This window comes from Dendropsophus ebraccatus, chromosome 2, assembly GCF_027789765.1.
Source record: "Dendropsophus ebraccatus isolate aDenEbr1 chromosome 2, aDenEbr1.pat, whole genome shotgun sequence".
Taxonomy (NCBI): Eukaryota; Metazoa; Chordata; class Amphibia; order Anura; family Hylidae; genus Dendropsophus; species Dendropsophus ebraccatus.
The window spans coordinates 129,734,543-129,756,817 of record NC_091455.1 but is presented as its reverse complement, the minus strand read 5'-3'; the positions used below and the strand labels follow the sequence as shown (position 1 = coordinate 129,756,817).

Here is a 22,275-nt window from a genome sequence, read left to right as displayed (position 1 = left end):
GATCCTTATGAGACACTGGGTGGATATAGAGGAACCCCCTATAGCGGAATGGCTTCATTTGGTAGATAAGATCAGGTGCTATGAAAAGATCTATTTTGCAAATAGTGATAAGGGAAAGAGAAGATTCGGGAAAATTTGGAATAGATGGAAATGTGATGTAATTCATTAACTAGAATATTTTTTTTTTCTCTTTCTTCTTTTCTTTTTCCTTTCTCTCTTTCCCTCCTCTTCAGAGTCCTCATAAGGGTGGGGGTGGAAGGGTGGCTATACAGCGGTGGGGTGGACAGGGGACGGGTTATCTTTCTTGTGTGTATAATATACTTAAGTTCATTGGATATATGGAATATATTATCCATATATGTATTAGTTGGGTTTTTGTATCTCATAACCCAATTTTGTTCTGCTTGCTCTATGCATTCATGTCATTGTTATAGCTTTTATGTAAAATGTAATAAATATTTAAATAAAAAAAAGATTATGCATCGGTTGTGTCACTTTGGTGATGTTATTGATGACTTGTAAGTATTACTACCATACAACCATCTTTACTGCTTCTTTTTCTATTCCATTTGAAGATCCTCACACATATTTTGGAAAACTTCAAATGACAACATACATATGCATTTCATGATAGCACATAAAGATTAGATTATACTCACTGTTGGATGTTTTTGGCTCACATATATCTCTAACAACTCTCTTCTTAATATTTTTTAATTCATCAAATTTGTCAACAGCAAATCTTGAGTTTGAAGATCCGGCAATCTGAAGGAGCTGTGTCTCGGACACCTGTCCCACTCCCACAGCATAAGTATAGACACCTTTACTTCTGAGGGCTTCTGCCGGTTTTGCAACTTCATCATGTGAGTTGCCATCTGTTACTACAAGTAATATCTGCTGTACACCTTCAGAGATACGACTGTTAGCCGCTGGACTCAGTAGGGCTGAATCTGTTAGATGAAGAGCTTTTCCAATATAAGTGTTTCCTCCAAGCTTGGTGATCTCATTAACCTTCTTCTTTAACAATTCCTTATCCAGGTACGTTTTGAGTTGAAACTCTGTTCTGAATAAATGACTGTATTGAGCAACACCTACATGAATCTGGTTAGGACCAATGTCGAAATCTTCAATGACAGATATCATAAATTTTTTCATTACTGTAAAATCTGATTCTGAAATGCTCCCAGAACCATCAATCAGAAAGGTTATGTCTGCCTGTTCTCTTTGGCATTCTGCAAAAAATCAGTATCACAAAAAAATTTATGAATGTAGAATGGAACATAAATCCAACACTAATATCAACACTGAAAAGCAGCTGGTTGCATAAGCTTCAGAACTAATAGGAAAAGTTAGCAGAATTAATTGTTGTCAATACTTTCATATTTCCAAGTATCCAAAAATATACTGGATGTTGAAGGATGTGAAGGATATCCCTGTACAGTGCTGCAGATTATCTGAGCACACCATAAATACCAGAAATAAATAATTAGGTGTCCTGTGACTTTTCTGCTGGTGTCAGTTATTTAACCATTTATATACTAAGACTAGCAGTGATGGTGGCATATAAATGTCCAAATGAAAGAAGACGCATCGGTCAGACGGTCAGATGTCCGACTGGCATCCCTTCAACATGATTGTCAGTCACTTTTGCAGACAGAGGTCTTTATTTAGGGCCCTATTACACCAACAGATATATCAAAGATTATCTGACAGACACAAAACCAGCCAAAACCAGGAAGAGACTATAAAAAGAGAACAGGTCATAAAGGAAAGACTGAGAGTTCTCCTCTTTTCAAATCAATTCCTTGCTTTGGCTTCAAAAATCTGTCAGATATCTGTTGGTGTAATAGGGCCCTAACAGTCTGTAGCTGCTAAAGGGAGTCTGGCTTAATTTAACTCATAGCATTGGTAACAGTGACTAATAGCGATGCATGGATCACTATTAGTAATCTAATATTGTTTGTGAAGGTTCCCTAGGGGGACTTGTGTACAAAACATTTTTTAAAATATATTTTTAAAAAAACTCCAGTTTCTATATAAAAATGTAATCATAAGAAAAAAAAACATATTTGGTACTGCTGCATCCACAATTGTCTGAACTATTAAAGTATAATAATATTGATCCCATGTGGTAATTTTCATAAACAAAAAAAACCCTAAACCCCATAATATCCTTTTTTTGTCATATTTAATAAAGATTAAATAAAAAGTGACCAAAGAACCAACTGGTGCCCAAACATTATACAGATTTGTAAATGACTTCTATTTAAAATCTATTTAAAAAAAAACTCTAGCATTTAGGGCTTATCAGCTGCTCTTGGCCTGTAGGAAGTGGTGTTTCCTTTCCAGTGTGACACGGTGCCAGTTACTACTGTACATTTGTCCATGCCATCACATTTGTCGTTGACAAATATGGCAGCAGGGAGCACCATGTCAAACTGTAAAGAACACATTTTCTGCAGGACCCACAGCAGCTGACAAATCTGTATAACAGTCCAAAACTACTTATTTATACCGCACAACAAACGCCATAAAAGAAAAAAAATAAATAAAAAAAATCTTTTTCATCTTGCCTTCCCCCAAAAAATGTATCAAAAGTGATCAAAAAATCATATTTTCCCTCGTGCCAATAAAAACTACAGCTTGTCCCCCTAAAAATTAAGCCTTCATACAATGCTAAAACTACATAATACTAATTTTTGTGACCTAATTCTAGCACATACTATGGGGTCAAAAGCTCACTACCATCCTATATTCATTCTATGAGGTGTATAGCCTAGAGGCTATAGGGGTAAATCGTCAGGTTAGATACGTCTAACCTGCTGATAGTTTTCCTTCAGTTGTTTAAAAATGAAAGCTGAACTCTGCTGGTGATAGCTAGTTGCTTTGGGCTCTTTTCTATATCAAAAATGGCAGGAGATAAAACACCAAAACTGGAATTCATTTGATATAAAGTATACAAACTATTACATAAGGACTGTGAACTGTTTTATTCATTGATAGTATACAAAAGTTTTTCACATGAGGACATGTTCTTAAGAATGTTCTGCCAATTACCTGTTCTTCCACATGCAGCATCAGAAATATTTTTAAAAATATCGCCTAAATCATCAAAGTTCTCAACAAAATACCATTTGCCCTTAGTTCCAGCCATTGTCTTTAGTTCTTCGGTTTGGGCATTAGCTACTCCAATGGCATGTATGATAATCCCGGCATCTTGCAGTTGCTTCGAAGTTTCATTAAGTTTATCCCGATCGTGGGATTCACCATCAGTTATAACAATGAGATACTGAGGAACGCCCCTGCGTTGACGACTGCCTTGTTTCTCTGTAAAGAATCTTTTGGAAAATTCCAAGGCCTCAGCTGTGTATGTGCTTCCACCTAATGGCTGATCATTTTGAATATACTTGATAATTTCCTGTTTATTGTCATGCTCATTAAGGTAGAATAGCCTTTCAGGGTCATCTGAATATTTTAGGGCACCAAACTGGACATTATTTGGACCAACAATTGATTTATCCACAAATGACGTAATAAAATTTTTCATTGTGTTATACTGCTCAGGCCTTATACTTCCTGACGAATCCATCACGAAAACAATATCTGCAACTTGTATTCTTGTACATTCTGTAAAGAAAGAAAAAAGATATGTAAGTAAGAAAAATGTCTTTCAGCATATGACGAAATTAGAAACTTTTTGCCAGGTGTGAACTGCACTGGGTAAGTGGGTAGGCATTGGGTCACGGCGCAGAGGGCTTGGCATCATTCTGCACCAAATTTACTACAAACTATGCCTGCAAGAAGAGGGTTTAAATTGTAATAAAAGTCCATGCCAGTTCTCAGATTTCTGAGACTGTCACTCACGCCAGATTTGCTGGATTTATTGACAGGCTTATGACTTTCTTTAAATCTGGCATGGATGAGCTGGGCGGCAATCTACTTAAGACTGGCATATGGATCCGCTGGGCTTGGTAAATTTCCACCCAGGTGTCAATGCTATTACACTGAAGTGTGTCTATGGACCAAAGTACAGATGTGTCCTTCCTTATCTTTCCTCATGGCTCAGCATATCTGTGTCACAAATATTGTGTTGTATATGGGGCATATACATTTGTTGTATACTGACCTTCTGGAGGATTGCAAATTCCAAAAATTAAATCATCTTCAATAGTTTTCAATGTTTCAAATGTTTCCAGGTAGTGAACTTGTTCTATCTTTCCACTTATTTCTAGAAGTTGAGTCTTATTTGCATTGAAGATGCCCACAGAGATAATGTTCACACTACTATTCCTCAGAGACTCAGACTGAAGTTTAACATCATCTTGGGCTTGTCCATCTGTTATAAGTATAAGAAATTTTTCCACCTTGGGTCTAGCACCTTTATTTTCTCTGAAGTACTGGGACACATATTCCAAGGCTTTCCCAGTGTATGTCCCTCTACCCATGTATCTCATTTTGTCAATAGCTTCCCAGATAGTGGCTTTGGTTCCATTCTTATTTAACTGTAGCACCTCCATGCTGTCATCACTGAATTGCACAATACCAAACTGCACCTTATCCGGCCCAATCTCTGTTTTATTCACCAGGTTTTTCATAAACACCTTCATTTTTTTATAGTTATCTTCACCAATACTTCCAGAGCTGTCAACCAGGAACATTACATCAGCCTCTACATTCTGACAAGCTGTAAAGATTTAAAAAAAATTATAATACTCTAATACTCTGTACTACAGTTTCTCCAGAACAGTCACAGTAAAAACATTTTAATACAAACAATAATTCAAATAAATGTACATTGCATTAATCAATTATATTATGATAAATTTGAGGAGGTGTAATTTCCTTCTATAGTGCGGTAGGCTATGTTCACACAACGTCAAAAATAGAGAAAAGGCAGCCGATTTTGATGTTTAAAATAACGTCCGCTTTTGCTGGGTTTTAACTGATTGCAATGGCAATGCATTGAACACAATGGAAAGACAGACGACCAATGTACACAATGTATTGAATAACGGATGTCAAAATATTGAACATGATCATTATTTTCGGACGTCTTTTGCAAACAGCGGACGTTTTTTATTAGTTGTTCACACACAGTTTTTCTTTTTCCACCGTTCATTCTCCTTTTTTACTAATAAATTTAATGAACTTTTCAATTAAGACACATCCAAAGTCCAATTAGTAATCCCAAACCAGAATAATGTACAAACAGCTGTCATTGCACTAAGGGTAGGCTAGGCAGCTAAATGACGTCGCTCAACGGAGCTCAAAAGACGTTGTGTGAACATAGCCATAACCTGATTTGGCAATTGGTAGATTTCATTACTAGGGTAGTAATAATTGATCTACAAAACATTGACCTAATTACGGAACATTATCACTAATAATATCAACATTTTATAAAATATTATTTTACCTTTAGTAGAACAAATTTGCTGGGCTATCACATTTTTTATGTCTTTCAAAGAATCAAAGTCATACACAAAATGGACTCTTTTGGGATCTCCGGCAATTTCCAACAACTGAGTCTGGTTGGCTTCTTTAACTCCAATGGCATACATATTTACTTTGTTTGCTCTGAGGATCATGGCAGCCTCCTTCACACTATCTTGGGATTCTCCATCTGTAAGAACAATAAAGTACACAGGCACATTCCCTGTCCTGACATTGTTGGGATCTAATATTATTTCACGTGTGTAATTTATTGCTGCTCCCGTGTTGGTTCCTCCACCTCGTTGCCTGATGTTCTGAATGGCCAGTTTTAGGTTAGTTTTGCTGTAATCAGTACCAATGCCAAACTCGAGTTGACTGCCATCAGAGTACTGTACAGCCCCTACACGAACCCTCTGAGGCCCAATGTCAAACATATCTATTAGTTCCACCAGGAATTCCTTCATGGCTATAAAATCCTTGGGATCAATACTTCCAGAACCATCAATGAGCAGGTGGATATCAGCAACCTCTGTGTTCAGACATCCTGCAGAGAAACACATTTGCATTTAAAAATAATAAAAAATTAAGTAATTTTATTATAATTCTGCTATTAAAGGGGTTATCCAGCGTGGGGGCACTTTTTTTTGGGGACCGGGGAGGAGGTGGCTGAAATAAAAGACATCCACTTACCTCCCCGGTTTCAGCGGCGGGTCCCGCATCACGGCGCTCCTGTGCCCGGTTCCCGGCCGCTTCCTGGTGTCTGACGCCGCCGGAGACGCTACATCTCAGGGCCGCTCAGCCACTTAGTGAAGGAGGCGGGATCCGTTTGAAGTCCGCTCGGATCCCGCCTCCTTCACTGAGCGGCCCTGAGACGTAGCATCTCGGGCGGCGTCAGACTCCAGGAAGCGGGCGGGAACCGGGCACCAGAGCGCCGTGATGCAGGACCCACCGCTGGAACCGGGGAGGTAAGTGTACGTCTTTTATTTCAGCCACCTCCTCCCCGGTCCCCCCCAAAAAAGTGCCCCCACGCTGGATAACCTCTTTAATTTCAATGGTTCCAATAATAGATGACAGATCTGATCTCAATAAATGTCATCACATAAAATATATGTGAATGTACAGTATGCAAAATATCGGCAGCGTCTAGCTCATGAAGAAGAAAGTAACATGTTGTGAACTGGCTTTGTGGGTATATAGTGTTATAGGCTCTCTTTCTGTCATGGGTAAAAGGGATGATTCATCAGAGTTGCTAAAAGGGTTGGGGGCCAAGGGTGGCTGTATTTCAGAAACTACAGTTTGTGAACAGTTCTTGTGCTGCTGTGGAGAAAGCTTATTGTGCGTGGATAATTGGCACCATGATAAGTAAGGGAGATGGAAACTGCAGAGCACCACGTGCCTTTGATGAAGGACATGATGTAGGGCAACCACAAAGATGCGTAAGGGTGTAAGATGCGTAACACCCTCACTGGGATTTTGGGTCTTTTCTATGTACCACCTTCCTGAGCAGTATAGGGTCTTTTCTATGTACCACCTTTCTGAGCAGTATAGGGTCTTTTCTATGTACCACCTTTCTGAGCAGTATTGGGTCTTTTCTATGTACCACCTTGCTGAGCAGTATAGGGTCTTTTCTATTTACCACCTTCCCAAGCTGTATAGGGTCTTTTCTATGTACCACCTTCCTGAGCAGTATAGGGTATTTTCTATTCACTACCTTTCTTAGCAGTATAGGGTCTATTCTATTTACCACCTTCCCGAGCAGTATAGAGTCTTTTCAATGTACCACCTTCCTGAGCAGTATAGGGTCTATTCTATTTGCCACCTTCCTGAGCAGTATAGGATATTTTCTATTTACCACCTTCCCAAGCTGTATAGGGTCTTTTCTATGTACCACCTTCCTGAGCAGTATAGGGTATTTTCTATGTACCACCTTCCTGAGCAGTATAGGGTCTTTTCTATTCACCACCTTCCTTAGCAGTATAGGGTCTTTTCTATTTACCACCTTCCTGAGCAGTATAGGGTCTTTTCTATTTACCACCTTCCGGAGCAGTATAGGGTCTTTTCTATTTACCACCTTCCAGAGCAGTATAGGGTCTATTCTATTTACCACCTTCCGGAGCAGTATAGGGTCTTTTCTATTTACCACCTTCCAGAGCAGTATAGGGTCTTTTCTATTTACCCCCTTCGTGAGCAGTATAGGGTCTTTTCTATTTTCCACCTTCCCGAGCAGTATAGGGTCTTTTCTATTTACCACCTTCCCGAGCAGTATAGGGTCTTTTCTATTCACCACCTTCCTTAGCAGTATAGGGTATTTTCTATTTACCACCTTCCTGAGCAGTATAGAGTATTTTCTATTCACCACCTTCCCGAGCAGTATAGGGTCTTTTCAATTTACCACCTTCCCAAGCAGTATAGGGTCTTTTCTATTCACCACCTTCCCGAGCAGTATAGGATCTTTTCTATTTACCACCTTCCCGAGCAGTATAGGGTCTTTTCTATTTACCACCTTCCCGAGCAGTATAGGGTCTTTTCTATTCACCACCTTCCTTAGCAGTATAGGGTATTTTCTATTCACCACCTTCCGGAGCAGTATAGGGTCTTTTCTATTTACCACCTTCCAGAGCAGTATAGGGTCTTTTCTATTTACCCCCTTCGTGAGCAGTATAGGGTCTTTTCTATTTACCACCTTCCCGAGCAGTATAGGGTCTTTTCTATTTACCACCTTCCCGAGCAGTATAGGGTCTTTTCTATTCACCACCTTCCTTAGCAGTATAGGGTATTTTCTATTCACCGCCTTCCTGAGCAGTATAGGGTATTTTCTATTTACCACCTTCCTGAGCAGTATAGAGTATTTTCTATTCACCACCTTCCGGAGCAGTATAGGGTCTTTTCAATTTACCACCTTCCCGAGCAGTATAGGGTCTTTTCTATTTACCACCTTCCCGAGCAGTATAGGGTCTTTTCTATTTACCACCTTCCCGAGCAGTATAGGGTCTTTTCTATTCACCACCTTCCTTAGCAGTATAGGGTATTTTCTATTCACCACCTTCCTGAGCAGTATAGGGTATTTTCTATTCACCACCTTCCGGAGCAGTATAGGGTCTTTTCTATTTACCACCTTCCAGAGCAGTATAGGGTCTTTTCTATTTACCCCCTTCGTGAGCAGTATAGGGTCTTTTCTATTTACCACCTTCCCGAGCAGTATAGGGTCTTTTCTATTTACCACCTTCCCGAGCAGTATAGGGTCTTTTCTATTCACCACCTTCCTTAGCAGTATAGGGTATTTTCTATTCACCACCTTCCTGAGCAGTATAGGGTATTTTCTATTTACCACCTTCCTGAGCAGTATAGAGTATTTTCTATTCACCACCTTCCGGAGCAGTATAGGGTCTTTTCAATTTACCCCCTTCCCGAGCAGTATAGGGTCTTTTCTATTTACCACCTTCCCGAGCAGTATAGGGTCTTTTCTATTTACCACCTTCCCGAGCAGTATAGGGTCTTTTCTATTTACCACCTTCCCGAGCAGTCTAGGGTCTTTTCTATTCACCACCTTCCTTAGCATTATAGGGTCTTTTCTATTTACCACCTTCCCGAGCAGTATAGGGTCTTTTCTATTTACCACCTTCCCGAGCAGTATAGGGTCTTTTCTGTTTACCACCTTCCTGAGCAGTATAGGGTCTTTTCTATTCACCACCTTCCTTAGCAGTATAGGGTATTTTCTATTTACCACCTTTCTGAGCAGTATAGGGTATTTTCTATTCACCACCTTCCTGAGCAGAATTGTAAAAAAAAAAGAAAAAAATAATTTCCCTAAATAACCACTTTAAAACTTCTTAGTGTGTCAGCTGATACAAGATTGTCTAACCTAGGAGACAGCAATACAATTTACCCTGTCAGAGGTATTTGATTTATTTCAGTTTGCTGTTAGATTTATGAGAAAAGTACCTTGTCTGATCAGATCTGTTTGTTCTGGAGCGGCAACAATATCTCGGTCAACCACATTCAAAATCTTCTTCAGTAAAATGTCTGCTTCATTGGAAAGATCAGAAAATGTCTTCACTTTGATCTGATAATTGTGAGTTGGATGTGATGCAATTTGGTTCATTTGTGTTTCATTAGCTTGGGAAATGCCCACAGTAAAAAGTCTGATATTTTCTTGTCGAAGTAAATGGGCAGCCTCAATTACACTATCTGCAGAAGACTTATGAGTAACCAGGATGGTTATTTGTTCTATTCCTTGGTTCTTTCTGCTCGCTAGAGTATCATCAAAAACTTCACTTCTTGTATAATTTATTGCGCCTCCAATATTCGCAATCTTCTCACTTGACACTTTTATTTCTGCTACAAAATCCCTTACAGCAGATTGGTTGATCCCTTTATTGAGGGAACCAATTAATGTTGCTTTGCTGTTAAATGCCACCAGGCCCACGTGAACACAGTTATCACTTATCTCCAAATTGGATAAGACTTTAGTTAAGAATTTTTTCATGTCTTCACTTTCTGAGCTAGTTTGTTCTGAAATGTCCACAATCAGCACCAGATCTGTCGCAATACCTTTGTCACAAACTGTAAAGAAAGAGAAGATGTGTTAGCACAATTTACTGAAAGCTGAGCTGTGATTGGTTACTGAGAGCAGTTTCTATTTCAAACACTTTGATAAATCTGGGTCTTTGTATCTGAAATATTGGTACAGTACTTCTACATCTGGATTGCTGCTATCCCTAAAGTAATTATGTGAGTTGCAACTCCAAACTGATTACAATGTTTTATATCTAGGAGCAAAATAGTACCTTTCATATTTCCATTTGTGTCTTCAGAATGTAGAAAAATGCTTTTATTCTCTGGTACAAAGTGTCAAAGAGACATTCCCTAGTGCCTGAAACTGGAATACCTCCTCACTTTCTCTCCCATTCTTGGCAACACCTCTTTGACTCTTTGCACTGGAGAATTAAAGTATTTTATAATGTTTGGAAGCACTGACTGATATATTAAAGATACCATGTGTCTCCTTGACCTAACGGCTTTTTAACAGCATCAGCAGTTTGGAAAGTGAATTATGGCTGACATATTCATTTAACCCCTTCCCATGTTAAGGGTTATTCCTGCAAGTGAGTGTATAGTTACACCCCTGAGATGGCACTGGTTTAGGAGCACTGCCGGTGTCATCCACAGCAGAACCTGGCTGTTACTTGTTGCCAGGTTCCCAGTGCAAAACACCTCAGAGCTATTAGCACCTAAATTGAGACTGAACAAATGAATTAATATTGCTATTTATTGTTTTTTAACCCCTTAACGACCGCGGGCGAAAGTATACGACCCCCAAAACCCGTGCCTTAACGCAAACGGGCGTAAATTTACACCCGCGGTTTCCCCGATCGCTGCGTGTACACGCAGCGATCGGGGAAGATGGCCTGCTATAATGTTTAGCAGGCCATCCCTGCTTGTCGGCACGGGGGGTGATTAACCCCTCCCATGCTGACGATCGCCGCTATTGGCTGATCAATTCAGATCAGCAAATGGCGGCGATCTGCAGCTTTCCGGGTCATCGGTGACCAGATGGCCCGGAAAGCAATCGCGGTCGGTGCTGTCCGAGAACGGCACCAACGGCCATTACTGTTAAAAGTAATGGTGGCCACGGTGCCACGTCCCATCGCCGTGATCGGCCGGCCGATCACGGCGATATAAGTACCCCATGAAAGGGTTAAATACCTGCTGTGGACACCTCAGCTAGGTAGCTGAGGTGTCCAGAGCAGGTATTGACCCATACTCACGTGATCCAGGTCCCAATCGCGTCTTCCGGGTTCCGAACGTGTCCTCGTCTTTGTCGGCGTCTTCGTCTTTTTCCGGCGGTCCCCATCGGCAATCATCGGCTCCAGCGTCGTCAAACTTCGGCTTTTTCCGGAATTTGCGTTCTACTGCCCCCTAGCGGCTGATAAGTGTATATAATACACATATCAGTAGCTATAGGGTTGAAGAAAGTTTTTTTTTTTTTTTTTTATTTTTTTCCGCACCCTATCGCCGCTGAGTGCTGATCAGCATCGCACGTAAGTGCGCCGCTGATCAGCAACTCCTCCTTTTTTGGCGTAGGTTGTTTTTTTCCTATATCCTACAGCCACGGTCTGCTGATAAGTGCCATACATAAGTGCGGCATTTATCGGCAACTCCTTTCTTGGCGTAGGTTTTTTTTTAAACTTAATGTTAAAAAAACATGTAAAAAACACCATTACACTACACAGAATAAAGTTTTACACTACACCACTACACATTTACATAACCCATATACCAATAAATATGGCCCCCAGGGTGTTTTCGGTGTCGGACGCATACATTATTATTGCCTCCGACACCGAAACAGCCAGTGAGGATGAATGGGGGGATCCTTCTTTCCTCCATTCATCCTCATCATCCTCATCATCCAGTGACGTGTCTGGGGGTAGCGCAGCGTACGCTGCCCCCCAGACACGTCTTTTCCGTCAGTACCGTCCCAATAAGAGATGACGGTATGGCATGAAATTCTACAAACTCTGTGAGAGTACCTCAGGGTACACTTACAGATTTAAAGGCTGGGTTCACACTACGTATATTTGAGGCTGTATGTTTGAGGCTGTATAGCAACCAAAACAAGGAGTGGATTGAAAACACAGAAAGGCTATGTTCACATAATGTTGTAATTGAGTGGATGGCCGTCATTTAATGGCAAATATTTGCTGTTATTTTAAAACAACGGCTGTTATATTGAAATAATGGAAGTTATTTACCGTTATATGGCGGCCATCCACTCAATTTCAACATTGTGTGAACAGATCCTTTCTGGGTTTTCAATCCACTCCTGGTTTTGGTTGCTATGAGGACCTGACATGAGGACCAAATACAGCCTGAAATATACATAGTGTGAACCCAGCCTATGGCTATGTTCACACTATGTATGTGTGCGGCTGTATTTTTTATGCGGCTGTAAATGCGCGGATGAAACTACGGCTGTGGGAAAAAATAGACATGTGGCTGAAAACATACGGTCATTTACTTGGAAATCTGGTTCAACTAAAAATAACAAATAAAATCTTAAGAAAGTGATGCAAACACCTCTGGAATGCATCTGGGAAAGCAGGGAAACAGTTTACATGAATTGCTATTACCGGGGTTTGCGATCCTCTGCAGTATGCCGATGCCTATGCCTCTCATGGTTAATATATTGAATTAATAAAACACATTTTCATTGTAATAAAGTCCCTTTCATTGTTCAATAATTAAATTTAAACGATTCCATCATTTTGCAATTAAATATAGTGTTAAAATAAATATATATATATAAATAAATGTATATTTATATATATATTTATTTTTTGACAGTATATTTAATTGCACAATGATGGATTCGTTGAAATTAAATTATTGAACAACGAAACTGATTTTATTTCAACGAAAATGTGTTTTATTAATGAAATATTAATTAGTACAGGAAGCTCCAGTAAGCCGTTAATTCATATTGCCGGCAATAGAGCTTTCTGTACTAATCATCACTTTACTTTAATTAAAATATAAAATTTTTCTTCTAATTATGTTATCACAATAGCATTATTAGAAGAAACATTTAAAATTATATGTGCGCTCAGCTGATTGGCTGATCGGCTGAGCGCACGTATAATTAGCGAGTCCGCAGCACAGTGACTTCATTGTGCTGCGGACCAGCGAAGAGGACACATCGGGGTGAGTATAGAGCTCTCCCCACCCTCCCCATCACTGCACCCCTCCCAGCAAGGAAGGGGGGTCACTTAACCCCTTCCTTGCTGGGATGGGTGCAGTCTGACATCAGTCTGGCCTCCAAGGGGTTAAGGGGAATGCAATACATCCTCCCTTAACCCCTTGGGGGCCAGACTGTAAGCAGCGATCTGTAAAGATGCTGCATACTGTAAGGTGCACAACACCGCTCACAATGATGGGTGTTGTGCTCCTGTTTGTGTGTTTTTTGTGTGTTTCTCCCTTTTTGTTTTTCAGATATCGGTATCCTGGGGATTACGTCGGATTCCGTGGACTACGTCAATGACCAGCGGTTGTTTGTTGTTTTTTTTTTTTTTAATAAAATGGTCAATGAGGGGTGTGGGGGTGTTTTTATTTGAATAAAAAAAAATTTCACTTGTGTGTTGTCTTTATTTCTTTACTTTATAGACTTAGTAGTGGAAGCCGTCTAATAAACGGAATCCATTACTAAGTTGGGGCCTAGTGTTAGCCGGTATAAAATGGCTAACATTAACCCCCCATTATTACCCCAGTACCCAATGCCACCAAGGGTACTGGGAAGAGCCGGGTGCCAGTGGTCCCGGAGCGTCAAAATTGGCGCTCCTAAACCGGGCGGCAGCATGCTGGTAAGATTTAGGCTGGGGAGGGCCTAAAACAATGGCTCTTCCCACCCTGGTGTTACCAGGCTGCTGTTGTTTGGTTTTTAACCCGGCTGGTTATAAAAATAGGGGGGACCCTATGCGTTTTTTTTAAATTATTTATTTATTTTAAAAAAAAAAACGCATAGGGTCCCCCCTATTTTTATAACCGGCCGGGTTAAAAACCAAACGACAGCAGCCTGGTAACACCAGGGTGGGAAGAGGCATTGTTTTAGGCCCTCCCCAGCCTAAATCTTACCAGCCTGCTGCCGCCTGGTCCAGGAGCGCCAATTTTGACGCTCCGGGACCACTGGCACCCGGTTCTTCCCAGTACCCCTGGTGGCATTGGGTACTGGGGTAATAATGGGGGGTTAGTGTTAGCCATTTTATACCGGCTAACACTAGGCCCCGTCTTAGTAATGGATTCCATCTATTAGACGGCTTCCACTACTAAGTCTATAAAGTAAAGAAATAAAGACAAGACACACGTTAAAAAAATATTTTATTCAAATAAAAACACCCCCACACCGTAGTCCACGGAATCCGACGTAATCCACAGGATACCGATATCTGAAAAACAAAAAGGGAGAAACACACAAAAAACACACAAACAGGAGCACCCATCATTGTGAGCGGTGTTGTGCACCTTACAGCATGCAGCATCTTTACAGATCGCTGCTTACAGTCTGGCCCCCAAGGGGTTAAGGGAGGATGTATTGCATCCCCCTTAACCCCTTGGGGGCCAGACTGATGTCAGACTGCCCCCATCCCAGCAAGGAAGGGGTTAAGTGACCCCCCTTCCTTGCTGGGAGGGGTGCAGTGCTGGGGAGGGGGTGGGGAGAGCTCTATACTCACCCCGATGTGTCCTCTTCGCTGGTTCGCAGCACAATGAAGTCACTGTGCTGCGGACTCGCTAATTATACTTGCGCTCAGCCGATCAGCCAATCAGCTGAGCGCACATATAATTTTAAATGTTTCTTCTAATAATGCTATTTTGATAACATAATTAGAAGAAACATTTGATGTTTTAATTAAAGTAAAGTGATGATTAGTACAGAATGCTCTATTGCCGGCAATATAAATTAACGGCTTCCTGGAGCTTCCTGTACTAATTAATATTTAATTAATAAAACACATTTTCGTTGAAATAAAATCAGTTTCGTTGTTCAATAATTTAATTTAAACGAATCCATCATTGTGCAAATATACTATCAAAAAATAAATATATATATATAAATATACATTTATTTATATATATATTTATTTTAACAGTATATTTAATTGCAAAATGATGGAATCGTTTAAATTAAATTATTGAACAATGAAAGAGACTTTATTACAACGAAAATGTGTTTTATTAATTCAATATATTAACCATGAGAGGCATCGGCATCGGCATACTGCAGGGGATCGCAAACCCCGGTAATAGCAATTCATGTAAACTGTTTCCCTGCTTTCCCAGATGCATCCAGAGGTGTTTGCATCACTTTCTTAAGATTTTATTTGTTATTTTTAGTTGAACCAGATTTCCAAGTAAATGACCGTATGTTTTCAGCCACATGTCTATTTTTTCCCACGGCCGTAGTTTTAGCCGCACATTTCCAGCCGCATAAAAAATACAGCTGCACACAGAGTGTGAACATAGCCTAAACCTGAACAGGTCCCTAAAAATATCTGATTTTGAAATTTTACTGAAAATTTGGAAATTTGCTGCTAATGTTTTACGCTTTTTATTGTCTAAAAAAATGAAATATAGTTTAATAAATGCCGTCCACATAAAGTAGACATGTTGCTAATGCTATTTAATATATAATTTATGTGGTATAACCATTTTCTGTATAAGCAGAAAAGTTTTAAAGTTGGAAAAATGCATTTTTTAACAATTTTTCACGTTATTTTGTTTTTTTTCATAAAGATTCGTTATAAGTATCGACTCCAATTTACAAGAAATGTGAAGTACAATATGTCACGAGAAAACAATCTCAGAATCAGCCGGATAGGTAAAAGCATCCCGAAGTTATTAATGAATAAAGTGACACAGGTCATATTCATAAAATTGGCTCCTGTCCTTAAGGCCATTTCAGGCCTGGTCCTTAAGGGGTTCATAACATTTTTGTTTGTTTTTGAAAACTAATTATGAAGGTTTCAATATTTTTGTGAGCTGCCAATTATCACCCTTAGCAAAGAGCTGATTTTGCCTGAAAAGTCATGGCTAGCTAGACATGCAGTGGCCACTGTAGTGTAAAAGTGGTGCTTCTTTATAGCCATTCATATGAATGGCCATCTATGTAATGTATGGACAGCTCGAGTTTGCCTTAGTAGCTTTATATTCTACAGTAGCCCATGGCAGGGCACTTAATGTCTTTATGCTTTATATGCTCTAATAAAGCATTTTTTTGGTTGTTGTTTTTTTCATGAGACAACTTTTGTCATTTTTCTTTTTACCCTCTTAACAAAAATAAGAAAATATAAGGACAGGACAAAAATTCTGAATTATTATTCATGAATTAGGCAACTATCGAACATTACCTGCTGTTGTATTCTTCACAGTTGTTGGGGAAGATGCAGTGGTGAATACTACAGTCCCTAAGGAAATAATATGTTAAATGTTAGAGATGAAGTCAAAATTCTTGCGGTTACGGTTTGTCATTGTGGGACTGAGAAAAGAATTGTAGAATAAAGTGTTGTTAATAAAATAACTTTACAAACTCTATGTTGTGTAATGCAGAAAATAGTCCACTCATATATAAAATTAAAAGTACCATTTAGCTTAAAAAAGCAGATCAATAAGTATTTTTAAAGTTAACTGATAACTGGCAAAATGTATGAGATATTTGTAATTTTTAAAAATTTTTATCTTAAGAGTACGGTACATTGCCCATTGGGTTTTCAAATCATATTTTTAGCTGGTCCATGTGTTACTGATTCTAATTGCAGAGTATGAAATCAGTGTCAAGTCTATACCACAATCTGCTGCAAAATGTACTGAATATTGGAATCTGATGTGGATTCGCTGCAGATAGAGACAAATCTGCAACAGATTTATTTCGCTATATGTAAATGCAATCTTAAAAGGTTAATTAAAATGGCACATCTAAATTTGAATAATATTATAATCCTTGTTTATAGCAGGGTCTTTGGTATAATACACAAAACATGATTGTACTTGGTTACACCAACATTTTATTTATTAGTGCTTTTGTCAGTCAGTTAATTTTAGGTTATTATTTTAAAACCTTGTGATTTATAGTTTCTTCTTACATGCAGTAAAAAACCAATGTCTTAAAAGATCTTTTTGTGTTTTCTTATATTAAAGGTCAAGCTAATTAAGTCGGGTTATTAATGTGATTTTATTTATTTATAAGAGAAAAGAGTCCTGTGTACATGTTAAAGGAGAACTCCCAATAGAGAAAATTATTTAAAAGTACATTAAAAGTTATATAGATGTGTCTTCATAATGTATTACCATATCTGTGCAGTTCTGCTACACTGGTAGTTGATTGACATCCAGGAAGTGAAGAAAAATGGAAAAATGGCCTTTGTGCCAATCCACATTGTCTCTTCCTCCCTCTGCTCTCCCCCCCCCCCTCAGCAGACAGAGATTACATGCCTCTGTCTCACATTGTGTGTGTTTGCTGAGCTCAGGCTGATGATGCAGACAGGGGGAAGGACGTGATGTCACAGGAGGCTTGGCTGGATCTCCCCTAAGTGATTCACCATCTCTTACCAGCCTCTCCACCTACACTACACCTGAGCAGGCAAGGAGTGACCGAGGCAGCTGCTGCAACTTCACTGATTGTGCAAAAGTCTGCAGTGAAATTAGGGCTGTGTTCACACATGTTGAAGCCTCAATGCAGAACTGCAGCGTCTTCACAAAAATTATGCAGTGACACAATTAAATGATGCTAAACAGCGCAGAGGATCAGAGCTGCCACTGCCAATCCCACCTGGACAAAAACGAGGTATAAATAGTATATGTCATGTAAGATAATATCGGATAAAGGCCTTATTGTGGCCTTACAGCGTGCTGTGTGGGTGGGAACACAATGATAAATTACTGCAATTAACTCAGTAACACAATGAATCTGTGTGAAAATGTGTGAACACAGCCTAGAAGTTCTGCAACAGATTTGGGTGGGGAATGGGCAGGGTGGGGGACTGTGCTGAATACAGGGAAAGCATTGCATTCTGGAACCTGCAGTACTGTGTACAACTGCACAATACAGAACAAACCCCCAAAACAAATGGATTGTTGATAGTTTCAAAACTGGGTTAGACAGGTAAGCAATGTTATATGTTTCTGCAGCAGGTTTTTTTTTTTACCTCTACCTGGAGTTCCCCTTTAAGTTATACCATAGTTAAGAAGTTATTGGTAAGAAGTTGTGATTTGAGGTACATGCTCTACTTTGTAGCATTAGTTAATCTTTAGGTGGTTAATATAGTGTGCTCTAGTTTCACTCCTATTTATGTCCTTTCCAGTAGGATACCATTCCATTAAAAAGGAAGGGACAAGTATAGGAAAATAGTTGACATGCTCTCACCTTGTGTGCTTGGCAAATAATACTTATATTTAACCACATCTTGGATTGTGATGACCATATCCTTTGAAAATGTAGTTAGGTCTCGAATATTGTTTATCATAAAAGCAAGTCTGGGTGATGTTGCCATAGTTTCCAGCTGATTTTTAGAGGCATTCTTTAGTCCCATTGTAATAATCCTGACACTTTCCTGTTTTAGAGAATCAGCTGATAATTGAAAATCATCAAGGGAAGGCCCAGACGTGATCAAAACCAGGACTGCTGGATACTTTGTTTTGTCTCTTAAATTCACTTCATTAAATAAGGATTCCTTTATTTTGCCTAGGGCATTACCCGTCATCAATGACCCTCCTTGAAAATCAAACTTATTTTTTATGTAATTTATTATTGGATTTTTTGCTTTGAAGGTAGATAGAGAGAAATCAACATTTAAATCATCATTGTAACGTGCTAAACCAATTCGATACTGGTTAACACCTATTTGCATTTGAGAAACTGTTCTTGATATAAAGGATTTCACTTGGTTGAAGATGTTTTTTCCCATATTATCTGAACTGTCCACCAGAAATACAAGATCTGCATATTCCGGGACTGTAATCACAAAGAACAAATTACAATATAATTGATCAAGGAATAACCCTTGTATTTAATGACCAGAATTTTGCACTGATAGCCTTACCAGTATCTTGACTAGATGATAACTCCAGCCAGCTAACAATCACAAGTAAACCAAAAACTAACTTCATTTTCACAGCACCGCAGTAAATAGTTATTGATGGATCTAAAGATACAAATGTATAGTAAAACATAAAAAAAAAAAAATATATATATATATAAAAGTCACAGATAAAAATATAAAAAAAATTGTATGACAGTATGGCATAATCAAATACAGTACAGCAAGCATCATCTCCAGCTTACTCTAATGCTAATGTTAGGGTGCTATTACACGGAGTGATTTTTAACGACTAACGATAAATGATCACAAACAAGATTATTTATCATTAACCTGAAATCGTTCACCATATTACACATAACGATAATCGTTAGTTACGATTGCTATGATCGTTATTGTGATAGTTACCATAATGATTTACTCCTTCTGATCCCAGCAAAACAATGAACAATGTGCTATTACAGTGAACAATTAGTGAACAAATGCTGAACTTGAGCGAACAAATGTGGAATTACAGAGAACAATTAGCGAATGATTAATGATAATTTTAGGTTCAGATCTAAATCAACGATCAACGAGATACAACGATCAACGAGATACAAACGATTTAAATTCAAACGATTTAACGATTTTACAAACAATAATCGCTCTGTGTAATAGGGCCCTTAGCTTTTAATTCTATGGCTATGCAGCGGTCTTAAAGGTGTGTGTCACCAAAGCTACAAGATACATTGAGTATGCACCACCCCCAATCAGCGGTAACGTTGTTTAGCTTTAAAAAATCCATGGCTGTTATTATCTCCATTTATCTCCCTGTGCCAGAATTATGGTAAAAAGATCTTTTATTCGAGCAGCATGGAGTCAAAGAGGCTGGGGCTAGAGCATCCATACCCTAGGCCTGAAGTGCCTCTCTTCATGTTGCCCTCCCTATCCACCCCAGGGGCATAGCTAAAATGAAGAAGGGCAGGCGGCAAGAAGAAAGAGGCTCTACAGGCCTAGGGCAAGGATGCTCTAGGCCCCGCTGCTTTGACCCCAGATATTTTTCATTTGCATGACGGCACCGGGAGAAGAACAGACCCCGACACCTGCTTAATGGTACCAGTGGTTTGGGAGACTCAGTACAGATTTACTTTAAACCCCTCAGCTTACAAATATCTAACAAGAACTATTTAAATATCTCAGTGGTTTCATCAAATTCAACACAAAATGACGTTAAATGACTACTGAAGTCTCAGAATTGATCAGCCCCTTTATGGCAAAGCATCTTAAGTATTTAGTAGAACACCTTTAATTTTCACATGAAAATACTACACCCTTTTGAATAGACTATAAATCTAAATATGTAAAGCATTAACATGTTTCTTATTCTACACAACGTAAACATAACACCAGCTATCATACATACAAGTATATCGCTCAGTAATTACTGTATCTCTGTTCCAGGAACTCAGAATCTTATTTATGGGAATATTGTGCCAAAATCTTCAATTCTAGGGACAGAAGAATGTTTACATTTAATAAAACATTAAACTTTATACATCTTTTGTGCCACTTTATAAAGCAATATTCAAATTACATTTCTAAATGTTTTTACAGCAATTTCTGTATTGTTGGTTGTCGTTCACACAAATATTGTGGCTGTTTTTATTAATGAGCTGTGATGGATATGTTTTCTGACCATGCTACTTTTGACTCTGTTTTGTAAGTCTGATCAGAGCCATACATCCTGTTCTCATAAGAATAAAGTGCTAAAAAAGGGTATGTTAAATAGTCTAAATGCTATGTGAGATTAGGGCACACATATTTACAGAAATAGGGAGTAGGAAAAATTACCATCTGGTTCTTACCATTAATGATCATAGAAGACTTTCACTTGCCTTTCACTGGAGCCACTGCTGCAGCAATGCCAAATGTAACAGCGCCCTGTCCCTTTTCCAATAGATATCTCTGAGAAAAAAAAAAACAGATTAATTAATAAACTAGAGAAAAAGGAGTCCTTTTGTAAAAGCTTTATGGAGTTATATGCATGCATTTACAGTTGGACAATTGATATCTGTGATATATTGAAGAAGATGCAGGGTATGTGCCCTAAGTGCTGGGCACCAACAAAAGCTAATAGCAATGTTTTTAAAATAGTGGAAGGTATCTACTATTTTGGCAGTAGACTCTGCCCGTGGGGCACTTCAGCTTCCAAAGAATTACTGCAAACTGATAGCTGTGGCACTTCAGTTTCTGAGGAAAAATTCAGTCGTATAATTTTGCAAAAGGCCATCAGCAAAGACAAAAGCATCACTAGTTTTATCTCCCTACCATCTGTCTGTGTCTCTGTACCTGGTACGGACCTGACAGATTCCCTTTAATGAGGATCGGGTAAGAACCCAGGCTATGCCTGTTATGACCAAAAAATGTTTCTGTTACCACAAAACTATTGATACACGGCTACCCATGTGAGTTCTTAATTGCAGCAAAACCAAAAGCTAAAAAATGGATAGACAAAAAAGAATTTTTCATAGGGGAAACAAAAAGAAAAATTAAAAACCACTTGTGTTCTCCTTTGAGTTTAATCTAATGGGCTTTATTATTGAAAAAGCTTAAATAAAAACTGGCATCTGGTTCAGAGCAATTCCATCTTACAACTACTGGCTACCTTATTGTCTTGTTCTATAGATCAAGAAATAAAATGGAAGAGCTGGTTGAGAGTCGATTGGATTAGAATAAAAACAGGAAGAAATTGGATAGAGCAAGGGATATCAAAAAGGTAACTTCAAAAACAGACATTGTAACTCTAGCCTGTTACAATGCGCCAGGATTCTTCATCTTGGCGCATCAGAGTTATGTGATAATGAATTCATTACATGTAGAACAAAATACATGGTTTTTGTTATTTTGTGTAGTTGTGGTCTTTATTATATTGGTAAAACTATAAGACCACTTTTTAAGTGATTCAGTGAACTTAGATGCTCTTTAAAAATAAAAAAGGTAATATGCATTTAATTGATCATATGAATAAAGTCCATAACGATAATGCCAGAAAATTTACATTTATAGGGTTGCTGTGCATCAATCCTTTACCAAGGGGAGGTGACCGTCATAAACTGTCAAATTGCGGAAACCTTAGGACTGTTTATCTGTTCTTGGTAATCATGTACAAACATTTCAGGACCATGGAGAGCAGCAAAGTAGAATATGGCTAAATGATACTAACAAATCATGTCAGAAAATCATAATTGTCATATGCTCTGAGCTTAGCAAATTC

At 38.8% G+C, this 22,275-nt stretch overlaps 1 protein-coding gene across 1 annotated transcript in view; it reads right to left on the bottom strand.

The window, feature by feature from the left end:
* The window catches only part of LOC138783528 (collagen alpha-6(VI) chain-like), a 125,823-nt gene that overhangs the window by 71,739 nt on the left and 31,809 nt on the right, over window positions 1-22,275 (bottom strand). The window contains exons 2-11 of the mRNA XM_069958329.1: window positions 20,867-20,966; window positions 20,425-20,509; window positions 19,023-19,124; window positions 18,347-18,934; window positions 16,335-16,391; window positions 9,376-9,996; window positions 5,417-5,977; window positions 4,127-4,684; window positions 3,058-3,627; window positions 660-1,232 (exon numbers count right to left, since the gene is read on the bottom strand). Coding sequence (XP_069814430.1) covers window positions 660-1,232; window positions 3,058-3,627; window positions 4,127-4,684; window positions 5,417-5,977; window positions 9,376-9,996; window positions 16,335-16,391; window positions 18,347-18,934; window positions 19,023-19,089 — 3,595 coding nt within the window. The 5' untranslated portion in view covers window positions 19,090-19,124; window positions 20,425-20,509; window positions 20,867-20,966. The remainder of the gene's footprint in view (window positions 1-659; window positions 1,233-3,057; window positions 3,628-4,126; window positions 4,685-5,416; window positions 5,978-9,375; window positions 9,997-16,334; window positions 16,392-18,346; window positions 18,935-19,022; window positions 19,125-20,424; window positions 20,510-20,866; window positions 20,967-22,275) is intronic.